The sequence below is a fragment of the Microtus ochrogaster genome, chromosome 2 (assembly GCF_000317375.1).
Source record: "Microtus ochrogaster isolate Prairie Vole_2 chromosome 2, MicOch1.0, whole genome shotgun sequence".
NCBI classification, from domain to species: domain Eukaryota; kingdom Metazoa; phylum Chordata; class Mammalia; order Rodentia; family Cricetidae; genus Microtus; species Microtus ochrogaster.
The window spans coordinates 29,514,417-29,536,318 of record NC_022010.1 but is presented as its reverse complement, the minus strand read 5'-3'; the positions used below and the strand labels follow the sequence as shown (position 1 = coordinate 29,536,318).

Here is a 21,902-nt window from a genome sequence, read left to right as displayed (position 1 = left end):
TGGTGTCCACAGAGATTGCTAAGACCCCTGAAGACGCCAGACCCATGCTTGCTTGACCAAGCCTTCCACACAGAATCTATGCATCCCATCCACGGACCTGAAACGGTCTCTCGATGACGTACAAGCCTAAGGCAGTGTAAAAACTCTGTCAACGATTGCTGTAGGGTATTACATCTGGGACGATGCCGAGAAGGGAAGGGTGTCTGTATTCAGGACACACACTGTTTTCTCAACATCATCCATATGCGGATGACCGAATCCGTGGTTGTAGAATTTATGACGCAGAGAGCTGGCTGTATACATAGCTCTTTATATAAATGAATTTTATACAATAAAGTCTTGTGTAGTTATTGCTAGTGTGTATGTGTGTCTATGCATGTTATACATCCATGTGTGTGCCCATGGGTGTAGAGGCTCCAGGCTGAAGTCTTCCTCTATCGCTCTCCACCTTACATATAAATGTAGCATTTCTCACTGAATCCAGCTCACTCCAGGGTACCATCTTCACCTCCCACATTGAGATTACAGCTGAGCCTTGATGCCCACTTGACTTTTCCATGGTTCTGAGGATCTGAATTCTGGTCCTCAAGTGTTTTACCTGCTGAGGCATCTCTCCAACCCCAGAAAGTCACTTTTAACCAAATAAGCACAATCTCTTCACTGCTGGACTCCTGCCTTCTATATTCATCTCTATATTGACACTCAAGCATCCAGCATAGATAAAAACTAGCCAGACCTCCACATGGTTGGGCAGGTTTTCTTTCTTTTTTTAATGTGATAGGCATTAACGACACTTTCAGAAATCCATGCCTGACAACGCCTATCAAATCTCTACTAGGTAAGTTTCCTTACGGATAAGTCAATTGTTTCTTATGGATGTCACATAAAACACCTGCATTATTGCTTAAAATGAATACAAATTATGAGGCATTTTATTATCCCTGAAATAACAGCCTCAAGAAATACGGTAAAATTTGGAATGTGGTTGTTTGTAGCCTTCTGATTCAGGCTGTTATTGGAGTGGATGGAGGAAGCAAATATGAGCAAGGACCTCGGGGAAGAGGCCCAGGATGCTCCAGCCACCTGACAGGAAATTCATGCTCGATTGAACATCCCTCATGATTCAAAACTGGAAAAATATGGATTTGCTTTTGCGCTAATTTTGAAAATGCAAAATTAAGAAACTGTTACAGGCTGGGCGGTGGTGGTGCATGCCTTTAATCCCAGTACTCCTGAGGCAGAGGCAGGTGGATCTCTGTGAGTTCAAGACCAGCCTGGTCTGCAAGAGCGAGTTCCAGGACAGGCTCCAAAGCTACAGAGAAACCTTGTCTCGGGAAAAAAAAAAAAAAAAAACAAAAGAAAAACAGAAAAGAAAAAACCTGTTACAACTGCCTCACAGTTCCACCCCAAAGCCACCCTAGTACCACTTGCTAATGGGGACTTGCAGAGATAAACTAGGCACATGCTAACAACGCAGACCAGCTTCCTTGGTGTCTGTCTTTACATAAGTAATAATAAGCACAAGTGGAACTTGCTTTTGAAAGTACGTTTTACATCCACTTGCAATGAGCTCCTCGATTTATTATTATTATTATTTTGCTTAATCATACTTTAGCGAGTCGTGCAGGTGGTTTGGGATATCCCGCTAGCCTGCAGTGAGCATCTCTGAGCCACTGTGAGCGGTGCGTGGCCGTGAGTTATAGGCACAGAGGAAATATCTCAGAGGAAAAAGCTCAGTTACAGGGGACGTGCCTTTTGAGTTGTGTTCAATTTTGCCACCATCCCATGATAAAAATCATATTAGTTCATTTTCTATGCCTGTCAGAAAAAATCTTGGAAGAAGTGCTCCTATGTCTTGGCTGTGTGCTGTCAATCTCCTGCAGCATGGCTTACAGAGGTGGTTTCTGTCGCAGGCCCCTCTGAACACGTGCGTTCTTGCTCCAACAATGGTTTTATACAGCCTTCGCTCATTTTTAAATTTCTGTCGGGGAGGTGTTGAGATTATTTCTGCCTCACTTTGATCTCTTCTGCAGAATGATTCGATTTTGAGGATAGAGAAACCATGATGTACACTAGGCCCCCAGGGGATCAAGGCGGCCTCATGTCATAGGGAGGTTGAACCCTGCTTGGGTCCCTGGGAACTGTGGGTTAATTAGCTTTGCTTGTCCCTCTTCCTTTTGATTTTTTGCTTTTCTGGAAAGAGGTGATATTATAGTTCCAGGTTTCAATTTCCAACTTCAGTTTCTATGATTCAAAAAGACAAATGAACTTTTTTTTTTTTTGAGACAGGGTTTCTTTGTGTATCCCTCGCTATCATGGACTTCCCTTTGTAGACCAGACTGACCTCAAACTCACTGAGATCCACCTGGCTCTGCCTCCCAAGTGCTGGGATTAAAAGCTACCACCTGACCAAGTGAACATATTTTTGAAGTCTCTCATAAATACAGTAACAGTAAATAAATAAAAAGTGGTATAATGATATACACACTTATATAGACCAAATATTTTGAATGAAAATGAAATTATGCCCTGGCAATGCTAAAGCATGTATGGGCAGCCAGTATATGGAGGTTCTGTTGATCTTGTCTGTACTAGGTTTCATGGTCTAAGTGGATGAGGACAACTGACCAGGTCTCTTCCTCAAGAGGGCACCAGATCTCATTACAGATGGTTGTGAGCCACCGTGTGGTTGCTAGGAATTGAACTCAGGACCTTTAGAAAGAGCAGGCAGTGCTCTTAACCACTGAGCCATCTCTCTAGCCCAAGTTGGCCACAAATTCAGAGATGGGATTAAAGATGTGAGCTGCTGTGCCCGTCTCTCTATTTAAATAATCATAGATACTAATGAAGAATGTGCAGCCACAGAGTATGTTCAGGGGCGTGACAGTGTGCCAGACACTCCACGATGGCCATCCTCTTCAGTTCTGGTTCGTTTAGGAACAGAGGAGAGTATGTTTTAGCTTGTCAATGATGGCAGTAGAAATATTCTAAGTCTGCTGGGATGGCCTTCACTGTGGCTACCAAGGCCCATGTATCTCCTTTGCCCACTTTTGTCTACTGAGTGTGTTTTATGTAGTTGGTGTGTGCATGTCCACACGCGTGTGTGGAACAAAGGTGAACTCCAGATGAACTCACTTAGAAAGCCGTGTTGCTTTTTGAGGCAGGGTCTCCCACTGGTCTGGAGCCCATGGGGTAGACTTATTCAGAGTGGCCAGCAAGTCCTGGGATTTGCCTATCTGTACAAGGAGACCACAAGCCCAGCTTTTAATTATGCGTGTTTTGTTGATTTTTAAAAGAGCTCTCTACTTGAGAGATATGATTGATTTTATCAACTTGACTGGCCCAGAGGATGCCCAAATCTTTCTGGGAAGGAACATTTAGAAGTGATAAATATTAGGATCTCTGGATGGGGAACCTGTCCTCCCCATGTGGATGGACATCATCCAGTCCTCTGAAGGCCTGGGGAAGAGAGGGAGGTTGAGTTGGTTCTCAACTGATTGATGACTTGAGCAAGGACCTTAGCGTCTTCTGATGTCAGCCATCTTGGTTCTCGGACCTTCAGAACTAGGCCAGCATCTTCATCAGTGGCTCTCCAGTTCTTGGGTCTTCAAACCACACCATCAACTTGCTGACAGGAAACGGTGGGATTTCTTAGCCTATAGATGGCCAGCCAACACCTTCAGATAAAGCTCATACATATCCTGTAGTGTTCGTTTTTCTGGAGAGTTCTGACTTACAGACTAGTGTGGCCATTAGTATGATCAACTTTGTTAGATTTAGAATCACCTCCGAGATAAACCTCTGGGCACACCTCTGACGAGTGATCTAGATCAGGCAAAACCACTGTGGGCGGTTCCATTCTGCAGGCTGGGGTTCCAGAATGAATATGAAGGAGAAAGCGAGCTGAGTACAAGCATTCAGCTCCCTGGGCTTCTTGTCTGTGGATGCAAAGAGACCTGCCACCTCAGGTTCCCGCCGCCAAGATTTCTCTGCCATGAACTGGAGCCCAAAATAAACCCTTTCTTCTTTAAACTCTTCCGCCAGGGTCACACAAACAGAAGTAGGACACCAGGGATAGTGACCATTGTCATGAAGTTTGCAGACAGTTCCTACCTTAATATCCAACCTCTAAGTTTTCTGCCTCACTCCCTGACCTAGCAGTTTTAAATTTTGTTTAAGCTGAAAAAAATTGAAAAGAAATTCCCATTGTTCTTTTGATGTTTTTCTTTATGGTTTTGGTGTTGGTAGGGGTGAATTTTCCTCTACATTAAGATCACATTGTCACACTGACACCTATATTTGCCTCCTGTGTTTAACAGTTTCAGTTTTTAGTTTATACTTATTATATTCATCTTGAAGTTTTTGCTGCTGTACAACATGAGAAAGAGGTTCGGCCCAAAGTTCAATCCTCAGAGCTGCAAACAGACTATTAAATTGTAACATCTAATTAAGTAACATTTGAGTTTCTAAACCACATACAATAGTTTTCAAAACATCACATTAAGAATGTATCTAAACAGCAGGGGCTGGAGAGATGGTTCAGTGGTTAACAGAACTGGGATGTTCTGTTCCCAGAACACACATGGCAGCTCTGTTACTTGAGTTCCAAGAGATATGATGCCCTCTTCTGGCCTGTGCAGGCACTGCATGTTTGTGTGGTACATATACAGGCAAATGCTCACACACATAAACTAAAAAGAAATTGAAAAGTGTACCTAGACACTTTGTCATACTTGATTTCAAACTGCAAAATTTATAACATTATATCTGTAACTAGAAGCCATTATTTGCTATACAAATCAAAACACCCTCATAAACCAAATATCAGAGGATGCTACACAGGTGTAGATGTGTGTGTGTGTGTGTGTGTGTGTGTGTGTGTATTATAGTGCACACATACACATGCAGATGTTATTTCTCCAAGGACTGTGATGAACAAAACAACATTATATCAAATCCAACACAATTTAAAACAATGCCATCAAAATACAAAGCAAACACTGGAGGCTTCTGGGAGTTTGGCATGGCATCCTTACACACACAGAACAATTTTAATAAGGAGAACATGCTTCAGTAATGTTAAAAACACAGTGGATACCTAAACAAGGAAGGTGGTTGGTTTTTAAATTATTGTTTAATTTTTTAAAAATAGTTTATGCGTGTGGGTGTTTTGCCTGTATATCTATTTCCTGTGTGCAGAGTTTCAGAGGCCAGAAGAGGGCATCAGATCTCCTGAATCTAAAGCTACAGATGGTTGTGAGCTGCTGTGTGGATGCTGAGAACTGAGCCCGGGTCCTCTGGAAGGGCGGTGAGTGCTCTAAAGCACTGGGCCATCTCTCCAGACACCACAGGTGTTTATTCCTATGAGCAAACTCCTGCACGGCGCTGCACGTCTGTGCAAGCTGAGTAGTGCAATGCATTGTGCTCTGCTATAACTTCCATGTCAGCAGGTGACAGGAATGCTTTTGGCTCTGGGCCACGGTACAGGACTCCAGCGGCCTTTTATCAACAGCGGAAACGGAGTTATGTGGTATCGCCAAGAGAGCTGAGGTTTTCTTCAATAGAAGGATATCAGACTCTGCCACTCATTTTATGGACAATATTGTTTACATGGAGAGCACAGTGTCCATGGAGACCACAGAGTCCATGTCCTCCAGGTATGACTTTCAAACAGACAGGAAATACACGTCTTTCCTCACTGTTTCTGAACAGATTCATGAAAGAAGAAGTCTAGAACCTTCTGAGAACCTCCATCATGGTAAGAAGTCACAGAACCAGAGACCTTGGATCTACAAAGCCACCAGGAATCTACCGTCCTGGTGGCCACTGGCTGTGCACAGGGATCATGTAACTTGTCAGGAGGTGACAGGACAGGACCTGGCCACCTGATCACCTTAGCCTCTATTCCATCTTCCTTGCTGTCTCTCTGGAGTCTTTTTTAAAAATATTTATTTATGTATTATGTATATAATATTCTGTCTGCGTGTATGCCTGCAGACCAGAAGAGGGCACCAGACCTCATTACAGATGCTTGTGAATCACCATGTGGTTGCTGGGAATTGAACTCAGGACCTTTGGAAGAGCAGGCAATGCTCTTAACCGCTGAGCCATCTCTCCAGCCCCTCTCTGGGGTCTTACCACCACCATGGCAATACCCTCCTGAGTGGTCTACCAGGAATTTCTTGTTACATGCTATATGCTCTGGGGGAGGGGACATCAACAAACCCTTGCCATGTGCATGCTCTGTTCCTTCAGGTAGGTCGTTCCTTGACTTAACTTCCATTAACCCCTCTGCACCCAGAGAATTTCCATGCTCATCACATAAACACCCCACTCTGCTCTCCAGGGATTGGTTGCTCACAGAGAATCTCAGCTCATAAACAGACCTACGGATGGTTGGGGCAGCTGAACTCAGCTTCCTACAGACACTCGGCCAAGGAAATATAATGTCAATTTATGGTGTAGGGCCTCAGCAAGGGAAACACTTCCATCCTGCAGCTCAAGCTATCGTGACACAGATTTTCTGGCTGCAATAAATCCCAAGGGTCATCTAGGGCCTCTCACCCTGGTACGCATCCTTAGAGTGTCACTTCAGCATCTGGCCCGGCCCTAACTCAGGTGGGGACTGTGGCGTGTTAGCTCACGAGTCCTTCCTCAATCTGCTCCTCTGACTGCGGTTGTCTGGATGGTATCTAAGTTATAAGCACCTCCCATCCCGGCCATCTATGACAGCCAACAGGAGCTTCCGAAAGACCCATGTGGCTAAGTGCATGCAAATGGCACTAGCCAGGCTGTGAAGGGTGCCCAGGAGATCTGTAAAGGCTCCCCAAAGAGAGCGTGAGGTCCACGGAGAGGTAAGCGGACCCCAGCGGGCAAGCACATCTTTGCTACTTCTCGTGCACTTTCAGGGCCACTGCTAGACACCTACTAACAAGCACCTGCCCGCCCGATGGCTGCCCCCAACCACCTGCCTAATTGGCCGCTTCCCCCAAGGAATCCACTGTGCCGGGGTCTATCCAGGCTCATTTGCCTTCATTAGCCAGCCTTCCCGGTGGCAGCAGAGTCTCCCGCACCATCAGCACCACTGGAAACATGCCTCGTGATTGACAGCACCTGGGATGTTACCATTATTCATTTTCCAATCCAAGGAGGCAGAAGCAAAGGGTGTTGGCAGCTCATGACTGCAGCTGTCTGGCCTGTCAACTCCCTGTCACACACAGGCTGTTCTGAAACGCAGCGCCGGGAAGAGGCTCCGAGTCTCGGCTTTCTGTCGCAGTGGCCGTGGGGCAGCTGCTTTTCCACTGGGGATCCATTCCAGGACACGGTGGCACCGATGTCCGCACAGCAGCACAGGGCTTGTGTAGAAAGCCCACAGATCCTTCCGATCCACACATCACCTCCAGATTAGTTACACTACCCAGTGCTATAGATGAGCATTAAAAATACTGTTTTAAGGTGATGTTTAAGACATGATGATATGAGGGTTAGTGCCGGGTCTTACTGCAATTTGCTATGCCGTGTTCATTTGCCATCCCTGGGAGGCCTGCTCTTTTCTGAAGGGAACGAGAGAAGAAGTGAACCTTGAGGAGAAGGGAGGTGAGTCAGGAAATGGGAGGAGTGCAGGGAGTAGACACTGTGGTCAGGATGTAATGTATAGGAGAAGAATTTTAAAAAAGAGCGAGAGACATAATGATCAGAAAGATCAGTATATGTTTGATGCAAACACATTTTTCCCCAACTATTTTTTGATACAGGTTTGACTGGATCTTCAGATACAAAGCCTGTACATAGATACAGAGGAATGGCCTCTGCTCTTAAATAAGGGTAGAGGAGCTTAGGGGATCAAAGGCCTTGCCTCAGCTTTGGGCTAGCCTACGGTAAGTGTACATGAATATATATTTCTCATGCAGGAATGTGACTGAAGACCTCCACGTGCCTGCTGCCCTGTTTAGGGGTGACGCTAGACACCAAAGGGAGCAGGTGGAGAAGGTGCTGGCACGTGAACATGACGATGGCAGTTAAAGAGCTGAGGCAGGCCATACTCCACCAGGACTCTGAGATGTAGGCGGCCCCCTGTTAGCACACACCTGGAGTAAGAGGACCAAGAGTCCTTGGTCAGACAAAGGCAGGACACAACCATCCAAAGTCTCCACAGGGCTGAGCAACAGAGACCCAAATGCTGTGGTTACAGCATCCGCCTTGCTGCTAGACATATCCACACACTGTAACCTCGCATTATGCACTGAGCAATACACAAGGAAAGGATGGCGGAGTAGCTCATCCTTTGAACAGAACGTCCACAGGCAGAGATGAAAGCTCTGAGGACGAAAAGAGAATGCTCTCCTGTGGGAAGGACATGGAGACAAGGAGGTCGCTCGGGAGGTTTTGGAAGCAGTCACCCTACTTAGTAATCCTGTGACCCTAAATTTACAAGAATCGTGGTACATACACAGGACAGAGATGAAAGGGTTCCCACCTAAAAAGCGATGTTCCAACATCTTAGCTATTCTGTGGGGGTTCTGGGTCCTCATTAGATCTTTGTGGGCAGAGCCAGGCATTTATATCAAAACTACCATGCACCGGAGCTTTCTTTATATGTGGAGGGTAAAAGAATGCATAGTAAATGTATCTAATTCCTTTTTATTGGTCTGCTTGTTTTCTCATGTGTTCCTGCTGTCTTTACAGGTCTTGAATTGCCCAACAAGTAAGTATCCATGGAGAACCCCACACAGCCCTCCCACTGCAGAAATGGTGGGGCTATAGAGGCAGAATTATGGAAAAGCATCTCACAGTTATGGCTCAATGTTCTCCAAGGTAAGCCAACATTCCATACTCATATCATCCACCCACACGGGAAAGGCCTAGGAAGAACCTCCGAATGCCTGCTTGATCTGGTTGAGATGCTCTGTTATGGCCATAGTGCTCTGGGCTCTCCCACATCAATCATAATCAAGAAAATACCTCTATAGGCCAATATTACGAAGGTATTTTTTCAATTGAGATTTTCTCTTCCCACATTACTCTCCCTTTATTATGCATCTTCCGTGTTTTAGAATCATTGAGAGGGGATGCTGAGTTGTATGAAGGGCCAGTATCCCGCTTCACCAATGAAGGATCTGAGAATTAAGTTGGGGAAATGGGTGAAGCGCTTGTTGGTGAGTTCAAGGGCCTGAGTTGAGATCTCGGTCTCACAGAATGCAGTGAGGCTTTGCTCATGGGCTCAGGGATTCAAATATGTGCATGCAGGAGCATGCAGTAAAGGTCAGCTATTTACTTCCAGGTGACCGGGAAACAGGAACCAAAGGCTACAGGCAGAATATCCCTTCTAAAGGCACATCCCCAATGACCTAACTCTTTCCCACTGGGTACCACCTCCTAGTAGTGCCGGGAGCTGGTGACCAAGCTTTAAAAACAAAGTCCCCAAGGAACACTTAACCAACCCACAGAAACATTTAAGTTCACTGAAGTAAAACGACTACCAAAATATTATCCCTGGTTACAGAGACGTCATGTGTGCGAGTGTGGCATGTTTCTCTCTTTAACTGCTGGTTCCATAGCTCAAGGTATCTTTTCTCCATGAAGTATACTGAATGATAAAAATATGACAATAAAAATATTTTTATCATCTGAAAATGCCTTTGACAGATGACATAATGATGATGTGATTTCTGATACATTTCCCCAGACTGCCCAGGTCAGGAGAATAACCGTTACTTGCAAGGTACAGAAACCAGTTTCCCAAAGAAGCGATGCTAAGTCATATGCAGAAAAATTATGTTCTTCTGTGTAAATGAGTAGAGAGAACTAGGAACAACAAGAATGTGTGGGAACCACTGAGAAAATTGTCAGCAAGACTCAAGGAATATGACTCTGTCTTTTCCTTAGGAAGACTACTTCAGATTCCGAGGAAGACGACACTCAAATCTATCAGTGATGTTTGTTTGACTTGTGCATTTTTACAGAAAATGAGAGGCACATTGCGGATTTCATCCTCAGTCTTCTTTTCTTCTCCCACCCAAACCGGACTGAGATAACGCAGATGAAGAGCGGAACACTGAAAATCAGATCCCGGCAAACGGGAAGCTATGTGAAACCCTTCACACACCATGAAATCGAACATTCAGCCCCTGTCCCTGCTGACACTGAAAAGCCACAGAAATAAAGTCAGCTCCAACTCTCAGTTCTATTTTGAGCTGAGGGTTTAAATACCACCAGCTTAGACTAAGGTCACATTTTATAAATATATTTAAAAGGGAATCTAAATGAAAATATTTCCTTGCACGCTCTAAAATGTTAAAGACCTACTGGGCAGTGGTGGCACATGCTTTTAATCCCAGTACTTGGGAGGCAGAGGCAGGCAGATCTCTGTGAGTTTGAGGCCAACTTGGTCTACAGAGCTAGTTCTAGCACAGCCAGGGTGGTTACACAGAGAAACCTTGTCACAAACAAAACAACAAAGAAAACAGTTAAAGACTTGGCAACTGCCTTCCCTTGTCTTTGTTTCTTTAAATGCCAACATGATACTCAACTTACAGCCCCAAAGTAAGAGAATTAATCCCATGAAAATCCACTTCAAGCCTCATAAGTGATATGTCTTAATTTTTATTAAAAATTTTTCTTTTATGTGTGTGGGTGTTTTATCTATATGTATATATGTGCAACACGTGCATTCCTGGTGACAGTGGAGGCAGGTGAGGGTGTTGGGTCCCCTGGAACTTGAGTTACGGATAGTTGAGAGCCACCTTGCTGTGCTGAGAATCAAGCTGAGTCTTCTGGAAGGGCAACAAGTGCTTTAACCACTGAGCCCAGTTTTAGTTTAACGCTCAAAGTTATTGATCATTATGTGTCAAGGTGATTATAAAACGTTTGAACTAGAATGAGAGCCACATCTCTGACTTCAAAGTTTCTACAAGCATGACCAGAAACAATGAAGACCACTCCCTTGTCCCCTATTGGACACTGTTAATCCAATATAGCCATTTTCCCATCTGAGCTTTTGAACCCTTGACATTGACATGGCCCACAGATGGAAACCGCTCAAGAAAAAAAAATAATGATCCTGTTCAAAGCCTTATTCTAAACACTCTGTATCTAATAGGGATATTCCATTAGTCCTACTGACAGTTTTCAACCTAGTTCAATTATTATTAACACAGTTTCACTATGAAGACACAGGAGTGATGTGAGATGCCCCTCTGTATACTGTGAATATGTCTTATTATCATTGGTTAATAAAGAAGCTGCTTTGGCCTATGGCAGGGAAGAATATAGCTAGTTGAAAAGTCTGAGAGATAGGGAGGAAAAAGGTGGAGTGGAGGAGACTCCAGAAGCCACTGGAGGAGTAAGACGCCAGAGTATTATTGGTAAGCCATGGGACACGTGGTGATATGCAGATTATTAGAAATGGTTTAATTTATATGTAGCCAGTAAGAAGCCTGAGCCATTGACCAAACAATTATAATTAATATGAAACCTTGAATGATTACTTTATAAGAGGCTGTGGGGGACCAACAGGCAGAAGAAAAACCAGGTCAGTGGGACCAGGTGAAACACAGAAAATCTCAAACTACACAGAAGTACAAAAATTTGCCCAAAGTCATAGGTCTGGTAAATGCAGAGATGGTATACAAATCTCACTGTCTTAGGGTTCTCGTCCCCTTACCACTATGCTGCAACACTCTTAAAAAACAGAACAAGTTTTATTGGCACAGGGCAGTCAGGCTTTGGAGCTCAAATTCATGGCACAGTGTGGACAGCAAACCATTCCATGTCATGTACTTGAAACGTGCTAAGAGGTCAGATCTACAACAGAACTAACACAGCATACACAGCAACTACACAAAGTGATGGAGGTTAATTAGCTTGATGCGGTAATCACTTCATAATATAGAGATACGCTGAAATCTCATGTTATATGTTTCAACTAGTTAGTTTTTGTCAACTCGACACAAGCCTGAGTCACTTGGGAGGAGGAACTCTCAACTGAGGAATTGCCTCCATCATACTGGCCTGTGGGCATATTTGTGGGCATTTTCTTAATTAATGGTTGATGTGGAAGAGCCCGGTCCACTAGGTATGGCCAATCCTGAGCATGTGGTCCTGGACAGTATAAGAAAGCAGGCTGAGCAAGCCATGGGGAGCAAGCCAGTCAGCAACACCCTTCTGTGGCTTCTGCATCAGCTCCTGCCTCCTAGTTCCTGCTTTGAATTCTTAGGCTGCCTTCCCTCCATGATGAGCTGTGACCTGTATCATGTAATAAACTGTCTCCTCCCCAGGCTGCTTTTGTTCATGGGGTTTCAACACAGCAACAACAAGCAAACTAGGAAAGAAAAAAGTTGAAACTGTGTCGTTTGTTAGATTATAACTCAATAAATCTAGAAGAAAAGGTCAAAGGCGTCTATGATCTTTCAGGGAAACATTAAATGTAAAGATTTGAAATAAAGCAAATTGAACTCAATGGTATCTTTACAGACTTTCTTCTTTTATTACTTGGGGCAATTTTCTTTTGTCTTATTGGTCTTTTGTTTGTTTGTTATGATTTCCAATTCTGTGGGGTTTGGAGGATCGTTTATTGTGTTTTTATTTTTATTATTCTGGCTTGTTTATTCACTTTCTGTTCGCCTGGAGTCCAGTGAATGGGGAGGATTGAGGGAGAGTCAAGGAAGACGAAGCCGAGATCAGAATATATTGCATGACAAAAAAAAAAAAAAAAGGTTTTTCAATTTAAAAAAAGAGTAGGAGACTAATGGTTGCCTAGAGCTGAAGTCTGGATGGGAACGGGGGAGAGCATTAGGGACTGTAGGTTTCTTTGGGGAGGGATAATGGAAATGCTGCAAGGTTGATGGTAGTGATGTTTGCACTACCCTATAAATATACTGGGGGAGAAACCATTGAATTTTATACTCTAAAGAAGAGAATTGTATCGTGTGTGAATTATCTCAATAAGGTTGTTATTGTAACAAGGAAAAGGGAAAAAGAAATAAAAGCAAGTCATGGGGATGGTAGGATCTTAACCTCCTTTATGGAAAATCTAAAACACACATCGATGGAAAGTAAGTCACACAGTAACCCCACAACCCATCCTCTGGTTTGAATGGCTTTAAAAAAAATTGCCAATCATGTTTTTAATCAATCTTCCACCACTCCCAGATATTTTGCTTTTGTTTTTGTAGTATTTTACACTACAGCAGAATGTTGCCATTATTAAAAGCATCGGATACGGAGTAATAGCTATGAAAACGGGACAGGGTAGCATGACACTCGCCTGGAAGGGTCCCACAGGAGGCCAGGTCTGTCCCACAGCAGCCCTCCTGTCCCTCCTTCTCCCGTGTGTCAGAGGCTATGCAGCCCTCAGTCACAGCTCAGACTCACCATCATCCTCTCTCTCCAGTCCCCAAGAGGGAAAGGACCCCTGGGGCCCCCATCAGAGTCACCTAAATGGAAATCCCTGGGGGGGGGGGGGGGGGGGAACTCTGGAACTGTAGATATGAAAGGTCAAAAAGCTAACCTCTGCCAAATAAGGCAGCCAAGAAAAAGACGGCTGTTCTATAATAAAACTATAGAGAAAAGCTTCAGTGTATGGTTTATATTAACAACTGTAAACAGGCAACTTTAAAACCAAACCAATCAACCAACCAAAAATAAATAAATAAATAAATAAATAAATAAATAAATAAATAACCACCATGAGTTCAAACTGTACTCCCATCTCGGGATGGAGATGATCAGATCTGCGGAATGAAAACAGACATCAATAAGGTCTAATCTCAGATGAGAAATAGCTTCTCGGGAACCTGACCCCTCAGGTCACTGGCGGCTCCTTTTTCCATGAATAAAAAATGACTCCCTCTTTGCCAGTGGAACATGAGATGGGCTGATGGCTGTTTCTGTAGGAGTTATTAATAACACTTCTTGTCAATTCCGATCTTACTTAAAATGCGAGGCAGATACAGATAATCAAATGAGCTACGTATGTAAATGCATTTTTATAGTATTCACGAGCGTAATGCTGAGTTAACATCGCAAAATCTTTCATATTAACCCTCATTTTCATTGATTAACCTTCCGAAGAGACTGGTGATTTCCTACCCCCCAGAACCCAGATCCTAGGCAGTAATTAAAAGGATACACGCTCATCATAAGAAGTAAAACTCAATCATTTCATGAGTTTTATCTCATTTTTCTAAGTCAAGGAGTCTATGATTGGAAACCCTGATACTTGCTCATGAATGACCTCAACAATAGTCTCAGGAAGATTCTTTTAAGATATATTCATTTTAGTGTGTGTGTACGTGCACACATGTGCATGCACACGCGCACCACATGCATGTATTGACTGACCACAGAGACCAGAAGAAGGCATCAGAATGCCTAGATCTGGAATGACAGGTGGTTGCAAGCAACCCAGTGTGGATTCTAGGAACTGAGCCTGCGCCTACTGCAAGGGCATTGACTCCCCCTAATAGAGAAACAGAATAGTGTCCAATAGGAGGTTATTTTTCCTTGGTGGATGATTAAAACACAGTAACACAATGACTGATTAAAGCAGTAGATCCAAGCTCTTAACTAACCAAACGAAACAGTACAAGGGTCCTTAGGCATCTTCTGCCCTGCCATCAGCCCCCAGCAGGGCACAGTCTCCTCCACCCACCCTCAGCCCCTTTGCCCCACTCACGGGTGACTGGCCGACTCTGCTCCAGCTGCACACTGTCCAGGGATTGGGTGCTGGGCACCGCAGAGACACTGGAACTCCTCACGAAGCCAAAGGCCGCCAGCTTGGCTGCTGGGAGACGTGAGTACCCAGGAGGACGAAGCCCAGATTTTGGTAGACTGGATTTTGCAGCATTTGAATTGGAGGCTTTCTTGAGATCTGTCAAAATGAATCAAAAAGAAAACTTCTCAGTGGATAGCACGATGCAGAATGCTGCAGAGTCTGTAGTCCGCCATGAGTAGACTAAACTTGCAGGCTCCAAATCTGCAAACTAGCAAACCAATCTTTAATAGAAAGGCCCCTTACTGGGGCATATGCTTCAGGGGACTCAAGCAGCCACTACCCGGGAATGTTCACAGTCTCACTTGTAGAGGAACTGAGGACCGACAAGTGCCCACACTCTAAGCCCAGGAAAGGCTAAAGGGATTGGAGATGCAGAACAGAATGTGAGAACAAGATACACCTTAAAATTAACACACCGTGGGCTTTAACCACAGGCGATTAGCCTCACAGAAATGGGTTCCAAGAATCATCCAGACGGCTAACCCTCTTGCTTTGGGGTAAGGTTAGCCAGACTGCAATCCCCAAAGACTGACTGGGCAAACTCCAAGCTCCAAGCCCTTGCTCTACCCTGAGAACACTAGTATCTCCCTGTAAAGGATGGTGCCATGACTCGTGTCCAGCACCCACTGCATAGTCTGGTAGGTGCCTACAGCGGCGTTGTGATTTCTTTATGTTAGCTCAAACTTCAAATTAGTTCCTAGGTGTGTACCCAGCCAGGGAGCACAAAGATGATGGTGTCGTGCTGTGAAGCAGGGTCTCTGCACCTGCATGGCCCTTTCAGGAACAGAAACAGAGTGGACGCTGGATAAAAGATGTCTGGCATTATGCTGGCAGAGGGGGACAGAAGGGAACGCCTCTCTTCCGGGCACTTGGTGATTAGTTCTCAACAGAAACAGCCACAGGCACCAGTTCAAAAAGGCCCCAGTGCTGTGGACAAGCATGACTCTCCGAGAAGTATACGCTTAGAGACCTCAGAGCAAGCGTCGTTGGACTATGGCCTGAAGCCTGGCAAGCAGAAGGCGAGGCTACAGAGAAGAAACTTTGAAACACGGCTGTGTAGTGCACGGCATGGTGGGAACCTGGTTCAAATCAGAGAGTTGTCACGTGGCCTTTCCCTCCAGCCACAATGTGTTCACCTGACACTGCCACCGTGGAGTGGAGATTACCTTGGCTTGGTAGCCGTGAAGGAAGAGTCCTGAGGGTCTCATTAGGAATTCTAGCCGTTACACTGGCCCCAACACAGAGCTGCCAGTGATCTCAGGAACAGCTGAGGTCGCCAGGAAGTAGAAGGCTAGCCAGAAGGGACAGCGTCCAATCAGGATGGGCTGGGGTGGGACTTCACAGTGATACAACTCACATAGCGCTCCTCTAAGTGATTCCCCCCTTACCTTCTGTAAGCCCAATAAGCTCATTGGTTCGCCAAGCTGAGCTCTGGGGGGTAATCCTGGCTTTGGTGGCCTATGGGGGTGAAGAGACATTTGTTCTCATCTCTTTGGTACTTTCGTGGGGGCAGTGGTTCTCTCCGTTTTAGAAATGGGGGCGGCCGTGCATGTGAAAAATGCCCGAGAGTGATTCAAAGTGATTTGAACTTACAGAAAAAAAATGCTCCCTGTCCCCGCCCCCAGTCATCACTCACTCAGCAAGGCTGTGGCATTTATGTGGCCTTTACAAAAACAACATCGACAAGCCAAGCAATCTTTGCCAGTGAACTCCTCTTGCCAGCTCCGTGCTGTACAGAATCCCAGGTTCTGGTTTAGTCCCACTTCTCCTCCAGGCATAGAAGGCAGATGAAGAGCAAGAGCCCGGCCATCGTGCAGAAGGCACCGGCATAGTAGGGACAGGCCGAGGGGCTGAAGCATTCCTTCTGTGTGTGCTCGAATGACCTCGCTGACAGCTAGGCCGAGGCGGATTGTTGTGTGTGGCCTACGTGGCTACAATCTTCTTTAAACTGGAATATGCCCTGAGCTGGACACTGTACTTGCTACCTTTTCTCCTCCAGAAGGTCCTCGCAAAGGGGTCACTGTGCAGGAACTCTAGCTGAACGCTGTCACCATCAAAGGGGACCCCCTTGCCACTGGAGAGCTGCTCAATCACCGTGCTGTACTCCACAAGGTCAGTGGCAGTGTAGACACTGGGTGGGGTTGTCACGCCCACCTGGTGATAAGACACAGGGCCACTCAGAGAATGCCCTCCTCCTTGAACACCCAGTGGTAGAGGGCCATGGTGAGCTCACAGGTGTCTGACTGAGAATTCCTCTGGGCGCCGGCTGCGATCTCCTGCACTGTTGAGCTGAAGAAGGCATCAGTGAAGAAATCCAAGGAACCATGGAAGGTGACATGGGTGCTGTTCTTGGCTCAGAGCCCTGCGATCAGGAGAGTGTTCTTCCCACTGCATGGTGGTACTGGGTGATGTGCTAGGCTGGGAAGGATGTAGAGGTTGAAGAGCCTGCTAGGATGTCCTAAACCAAGAAATTGTCACCGTTCCAGCTCCTTGGAAGAAAATGGGGTTGAGAGATAATTTCCCGTCGATGGTTGGGGCCTTCATCAGGTTTTCAGTGTCAATCACAAATGCTGGCCAAGGTCTGAGACATCATAAGTGTGACAATCAATGACAGATGTTTTCTTGTCATCAAATTCAATCCTATACTCACTGCCCAGTTCCTGAAGAGGGACAAGGATATCAGAGCTGGCAGCAAGCCAAACACTGCCACCACCATCAATGGAGGCACCGATGTTGCCTCCAAAGTCATCCACTAGCAGAGAAGATGATGAGACGGTCCTAGGGGAACTCCCAGGGCCTAATGAGGAACAAGCTGGAGACATCTGCAGTCCTGAAAGTGAACGCAAAGCCCCGGTCCTTCAGGCTGAGGAAGAACACTGAGTGTGTGTCCCACACAGTGATGTCCAGCAGCACGAGGGTGCGGGGGGCCACTGGTGCAGATGCAGCTGAGCACAGCCAGCATCAGCCCACAGAGGTGCCAGCGGTGAGGCGGGGATCCATCTTCATCTTCCAGCGAGAGAGGCCAGCACCTGGACACCTCAGTCACATGTCACTAGGAGCAGGTATGATGACAGAGAATCTTCAGGAGAATATGCAGACGCAAGCTCCAAGAAGCAAGTCAAATGTTGGGAATGGCTACACAGGTAAAGGACCAGCATTCGCAACGGGAATCCTGAAGAAACGCCCAGAGGTGTGACCCCCATCAAAGATCTTAACATGAGACCTGAACCCCTGAAACTGCTAGCGAAGGTGTAGGGAGGGGGCTTAATGATACGGGCAGAGTCACAGACCTTCTCCATGGGACTCTGGTTGCTCAGAAAATGTCAACAATCAACAAACGTGATTTCGTGACATTGAAAAGCTTCTGCACCACAAACAATTAATCAAGCAAAGGGATAGCCTACAGGATGGGGAAATGTGCAGCTTTGCTAGCTACACATTGGAAAAGAAGATTAATACCTAGAATACGGAATATACAAAGAACTCAAAATATCGCACACAGACACAACCGAATCCATAAATGCTAATGAAATGAACAGTTCTTCAAAGATGAGATGAGATGAGTGTCTTCATTGATCCCCACCCCTCAGGGTCCAGGAGCTATGGAGAAGAGGAAGAGAAAGATGGTAGGAGGCACAGGGGATGGAGAACACCAAGAACAGCGTCTTCCAGACACAACAGGACTGACACACATATGAACTCCCAGAGACTGAGGCAGCCTGCCCAGGGCCTGCATGGGTCCCAGGGCTGGGAAGGGAAGTGGACATAAGCCCCCATCCCAACCAAGAATCTATCTCCAGTTGACGACTCCTTACAAAGGAACAGTTAGTGTTCTCCAATAGAGCCTCTCCAGGTATATAAACCACACTTAAGGGCAGGCCCCACGCCCAGGAGTAGAGGGCCAAGACAAAAGGAACTCAACAGCACTGTCTGTAGACTTTTCGTCTCATGTTATATTGTCTGGGCTTTTTTTGTCTTACTGATCATTTTGTTTGTATATTATGGTTTCTGATTGTGTGTGTGTGTGTTGTGCTTTTTAAAAAAATTCTGGTTTGTTTGGCTTTTTGTTGTTGTTAACCTGTTTGTTTTCTAAGGAGAAAGAGAAAGAAAGATGTGGATTTGTGTGGGTAGGGAAGTGGAGAGGATCTGGGAGGAGTTGGGGGAGGGGACCTCATGATCAGAATATACTGTATGGAAACTTTATTTTCAGTAAAACAGAGAGAGAGAGAGAGAGAGAGAGAGAGAGAGAGAGAGAGAGAGAGAGAGAGTGTGTCAGTTTTTGGTGAGAAAAAAAATGTGAAGTTTTTTCCTTTTACTAAGTTCAGTGTTTCTGTAACTGTTTGCCGTGGATGCACAGAAGGACGCGATGGTCTCTAAAGGCCCTGAAAAGCATCCACACTCTAGACACCTCCAGTGATTGCCCCACTTCAAAGCACTCAGTCGGCGACTGCCTGAGCCTCTGCAGTGGGAAGTGAAGCTGCGTGTGTCAACAGCTTACTAAACCAATCTATTAAAGGTGAGTTGGAAGTAAAAGTGAGCAATTACAACAGCAAGGGACAAACAGACCTCCCTTTCCTTGGGCTCAGCCACACCGCCACTCCTCGTACTTATCCGAGGCTCCAGGTCCACACATCACAGAGGCACCTGCCCATCCCTGTCCACTGCTGCGTCACTCAACAGCAGCTGTGGGACCATCCCAGGTATCCAGCAGCAGAGGAATGGTTAAGGAAAATGCGCATACGCACACAATGGAATGTCGCCGACCATAAAGGACAATAAAGCTGCATTATTTCCAGAAACATGGATGCAACTGGAGACAATCCTATCAACTGGACCAGCCTGAGAAGACTCAACGCTTCTCATCTTATCCTTGTGGTTTTGCTGTCAACTGGACAGGTTTGGGAGAAGGGAGACTCAATTGCATAAGTATTTTCATCAGGTGTGAATTAAATCACATTAAAGCTGCCATACTGCACCAGAAGTCTAGGAATATACAGGGGGCACAATCAAAATATGTCATACGCATATGCAAAAATGTCATAATGAAACCAATATTATGTATAACTGTTGCATGCTAATAAAAATAAACTTTAAAATATTGAATAAACTAGGTTCATAATTTTATTCCCAGCTCAGCAATGGATTTAAGATAGAGTCATGATTAGTACCCAACGTGTATCAGTATCTTTACAATATGTGGGGGAGGGCAGAGTCTTAATAATATATTAGCCCTGACTAGCCTGGAACTCGACATGTGGGCCAGGCTGGCCTCAACCTTCCCACCTCTGTCTCCCGAGTGCTGGTCTTAAAGGTACATTCTTCCACACCGTGCTAAGATCGTTACTCTATGTTGGGTCTATGTGGAGGCTGGAGAGGTGGCTCAGCACTGGCTGCTCTTGTAGAGGACCCACATGAGGTTCCCAGCACCCGCATGGCAGCTCACAACCATCTGTAACTCTGCCCTCTTCTGGCCTCTGAAGGCGCTGTTTGTACTTGTAGGCAGAACACTGATGCACGCAGAATAAAAATAAGTAAAATGTGTTTACTTTATTTTTGAAATTGTAATATCATTTGTCCCTTTCTTTTGCCCATTCCAAACCCTCCCATTTATTCCTTCTTAGTTTCTTTCAAAGTCACCTCTTCTTTCATTATTGATACCTCATGCATATATGTGTATACATAGTTTAACCTGCTCCATCTGTATAACATTACTTGTATGTATGTTTACAGGGCTGACTACTGGGTATTGGATAACCAAGTGGTCCTCCCTGGGAGGAGCACCTCTCCCACTCTCACCCCTCCTTCCTGCCTGTCGTTCTTTGTGTAGGGCTGAGACTTGCGGGCTTTCCCTCACCCTGTTAGTACAGCTTTTGCTGTTGTACTTGTTCAGCTATGTTTGGGCAGTCACGTGGTGAGACTTGATGGGTGCAGCTCCCGGCATTACCAAGAGGCACAATCTCATAGCCAACTCCCGGATTCTCCGACTCTTACAGTCTTTCCACCCCTCCAGAAATGTTCCCTGAGCCGTAGGTGTAGGAGTGTTCGTAGATGTGTTGCGTGGGATTGGGCTCCACAACTCTACACTTCGATTGGTTGCGGTTTTCTGTAATGAGCTGTGTGTCACAAAGAGAAATTTGCTTGGAGGTAGGAGCCTCTGACGAGGGAGAGCATTTGACGTTTGTCTTTCTGAGTCTGGATTACCTCACTCAGTAGGATCTTTTCTAATTCCATTCAAAATAAGTAAAATCTTTAAAGGGTCTGCGCGGGCTAGATAATTTGATCTGTCATTGTGTGTCCTCTACAAAAACACTTCCACTCGAGAGGTGGAATAGGTGCTTTGGATTCTCCATCAAAGTCCCTTCGGAGTGAACACGAACATCATGGGGACGCTAACTAAAATAAATTCAAAGCTAAAAAACATTTTTTAAACCCTGGGTTAAAGTCTATGGCTCATGCAAGGGAGCCAAACTGAACTCATTTATTTTAATCAAAGCTCAATTTTCTGACAAGTTTTTGCCAGAAAGCAAAAGCAAAAAAAAAAAAAAATCCTTCTTGAACAACAAAAGAGATTCCGCTGTCTGCTGAAAGCTGCAAGACGCACTGCTATTTCAAAGTCGTATTATATTTCCTTTGAAAAATAAATTCTTTGAAGAAATCAAATCTTCCCATTTAAATGAAGTGAATTTTATTTGTTTGGGCTTTTTCCTTTTTGTATAGATTCTCCTTTAAAATAGGACTCTGTGATACTAAACAAAATCTCAGGCAGCTAGAATAATATCACTTATTCGTGATTCAACACTGTACCCATAAAGTCTCATCGATCATTGTCCTACTGTCATGTATCCCAGAGAGTAAAATTCAAATGTTAAGAAAGTAAATTGTCATTAATCCAATTCGGTATGAACTGGAGGAGAGAGAAGGAGGCTGCGGTATAGTTAGTGGGGTGCTTGCTGGCATGCATACTGTCCCGGATTTGAGTCCCCCTCACCCCATAAACCAAAAACAGAAATACACACCTGAAGCCTCCACCCTCAGAGGTGGATCACAGAGGTCATCCTTAGCTGCACAGAGAGACGCTGCCTCAGAATCCTTAGCTGCACAGAGAGACGCTGCCTCAGAATCCTTAGCT

The 21,902-nt window shown here is 45.2% G+C and overlaps 1 protein-coding gene and 1 pseudogene across 2 annotated transcripts in view; both read right to left on the bottom strand.

Annotated features, from left to right (window-relative positions):
- Positions 1-21,902, bottom strand: part of Mtus2 (microtubule associated scaffold protein 2) — a 374,670-nt gene that overhangs the window by 204,330 nt on the left and 148,438 nt on the right. For both annotated transcript variants that reach the window (XM_026785020.1, XM_026785024.1), the window contains exon 5: positions 14,675-14,869. In XM_026785020.1, the coding sequence (XP_026640821.1) occupies positions 14,675-14,869 (195 nt within the window). The remainder of the gene's footprint in view (positions 1-14,674; positions 14,870-21,902) is intronic.
- Positions 16,527-17,779, bottom strand: LOC113457327 (annotated as a pseudogene).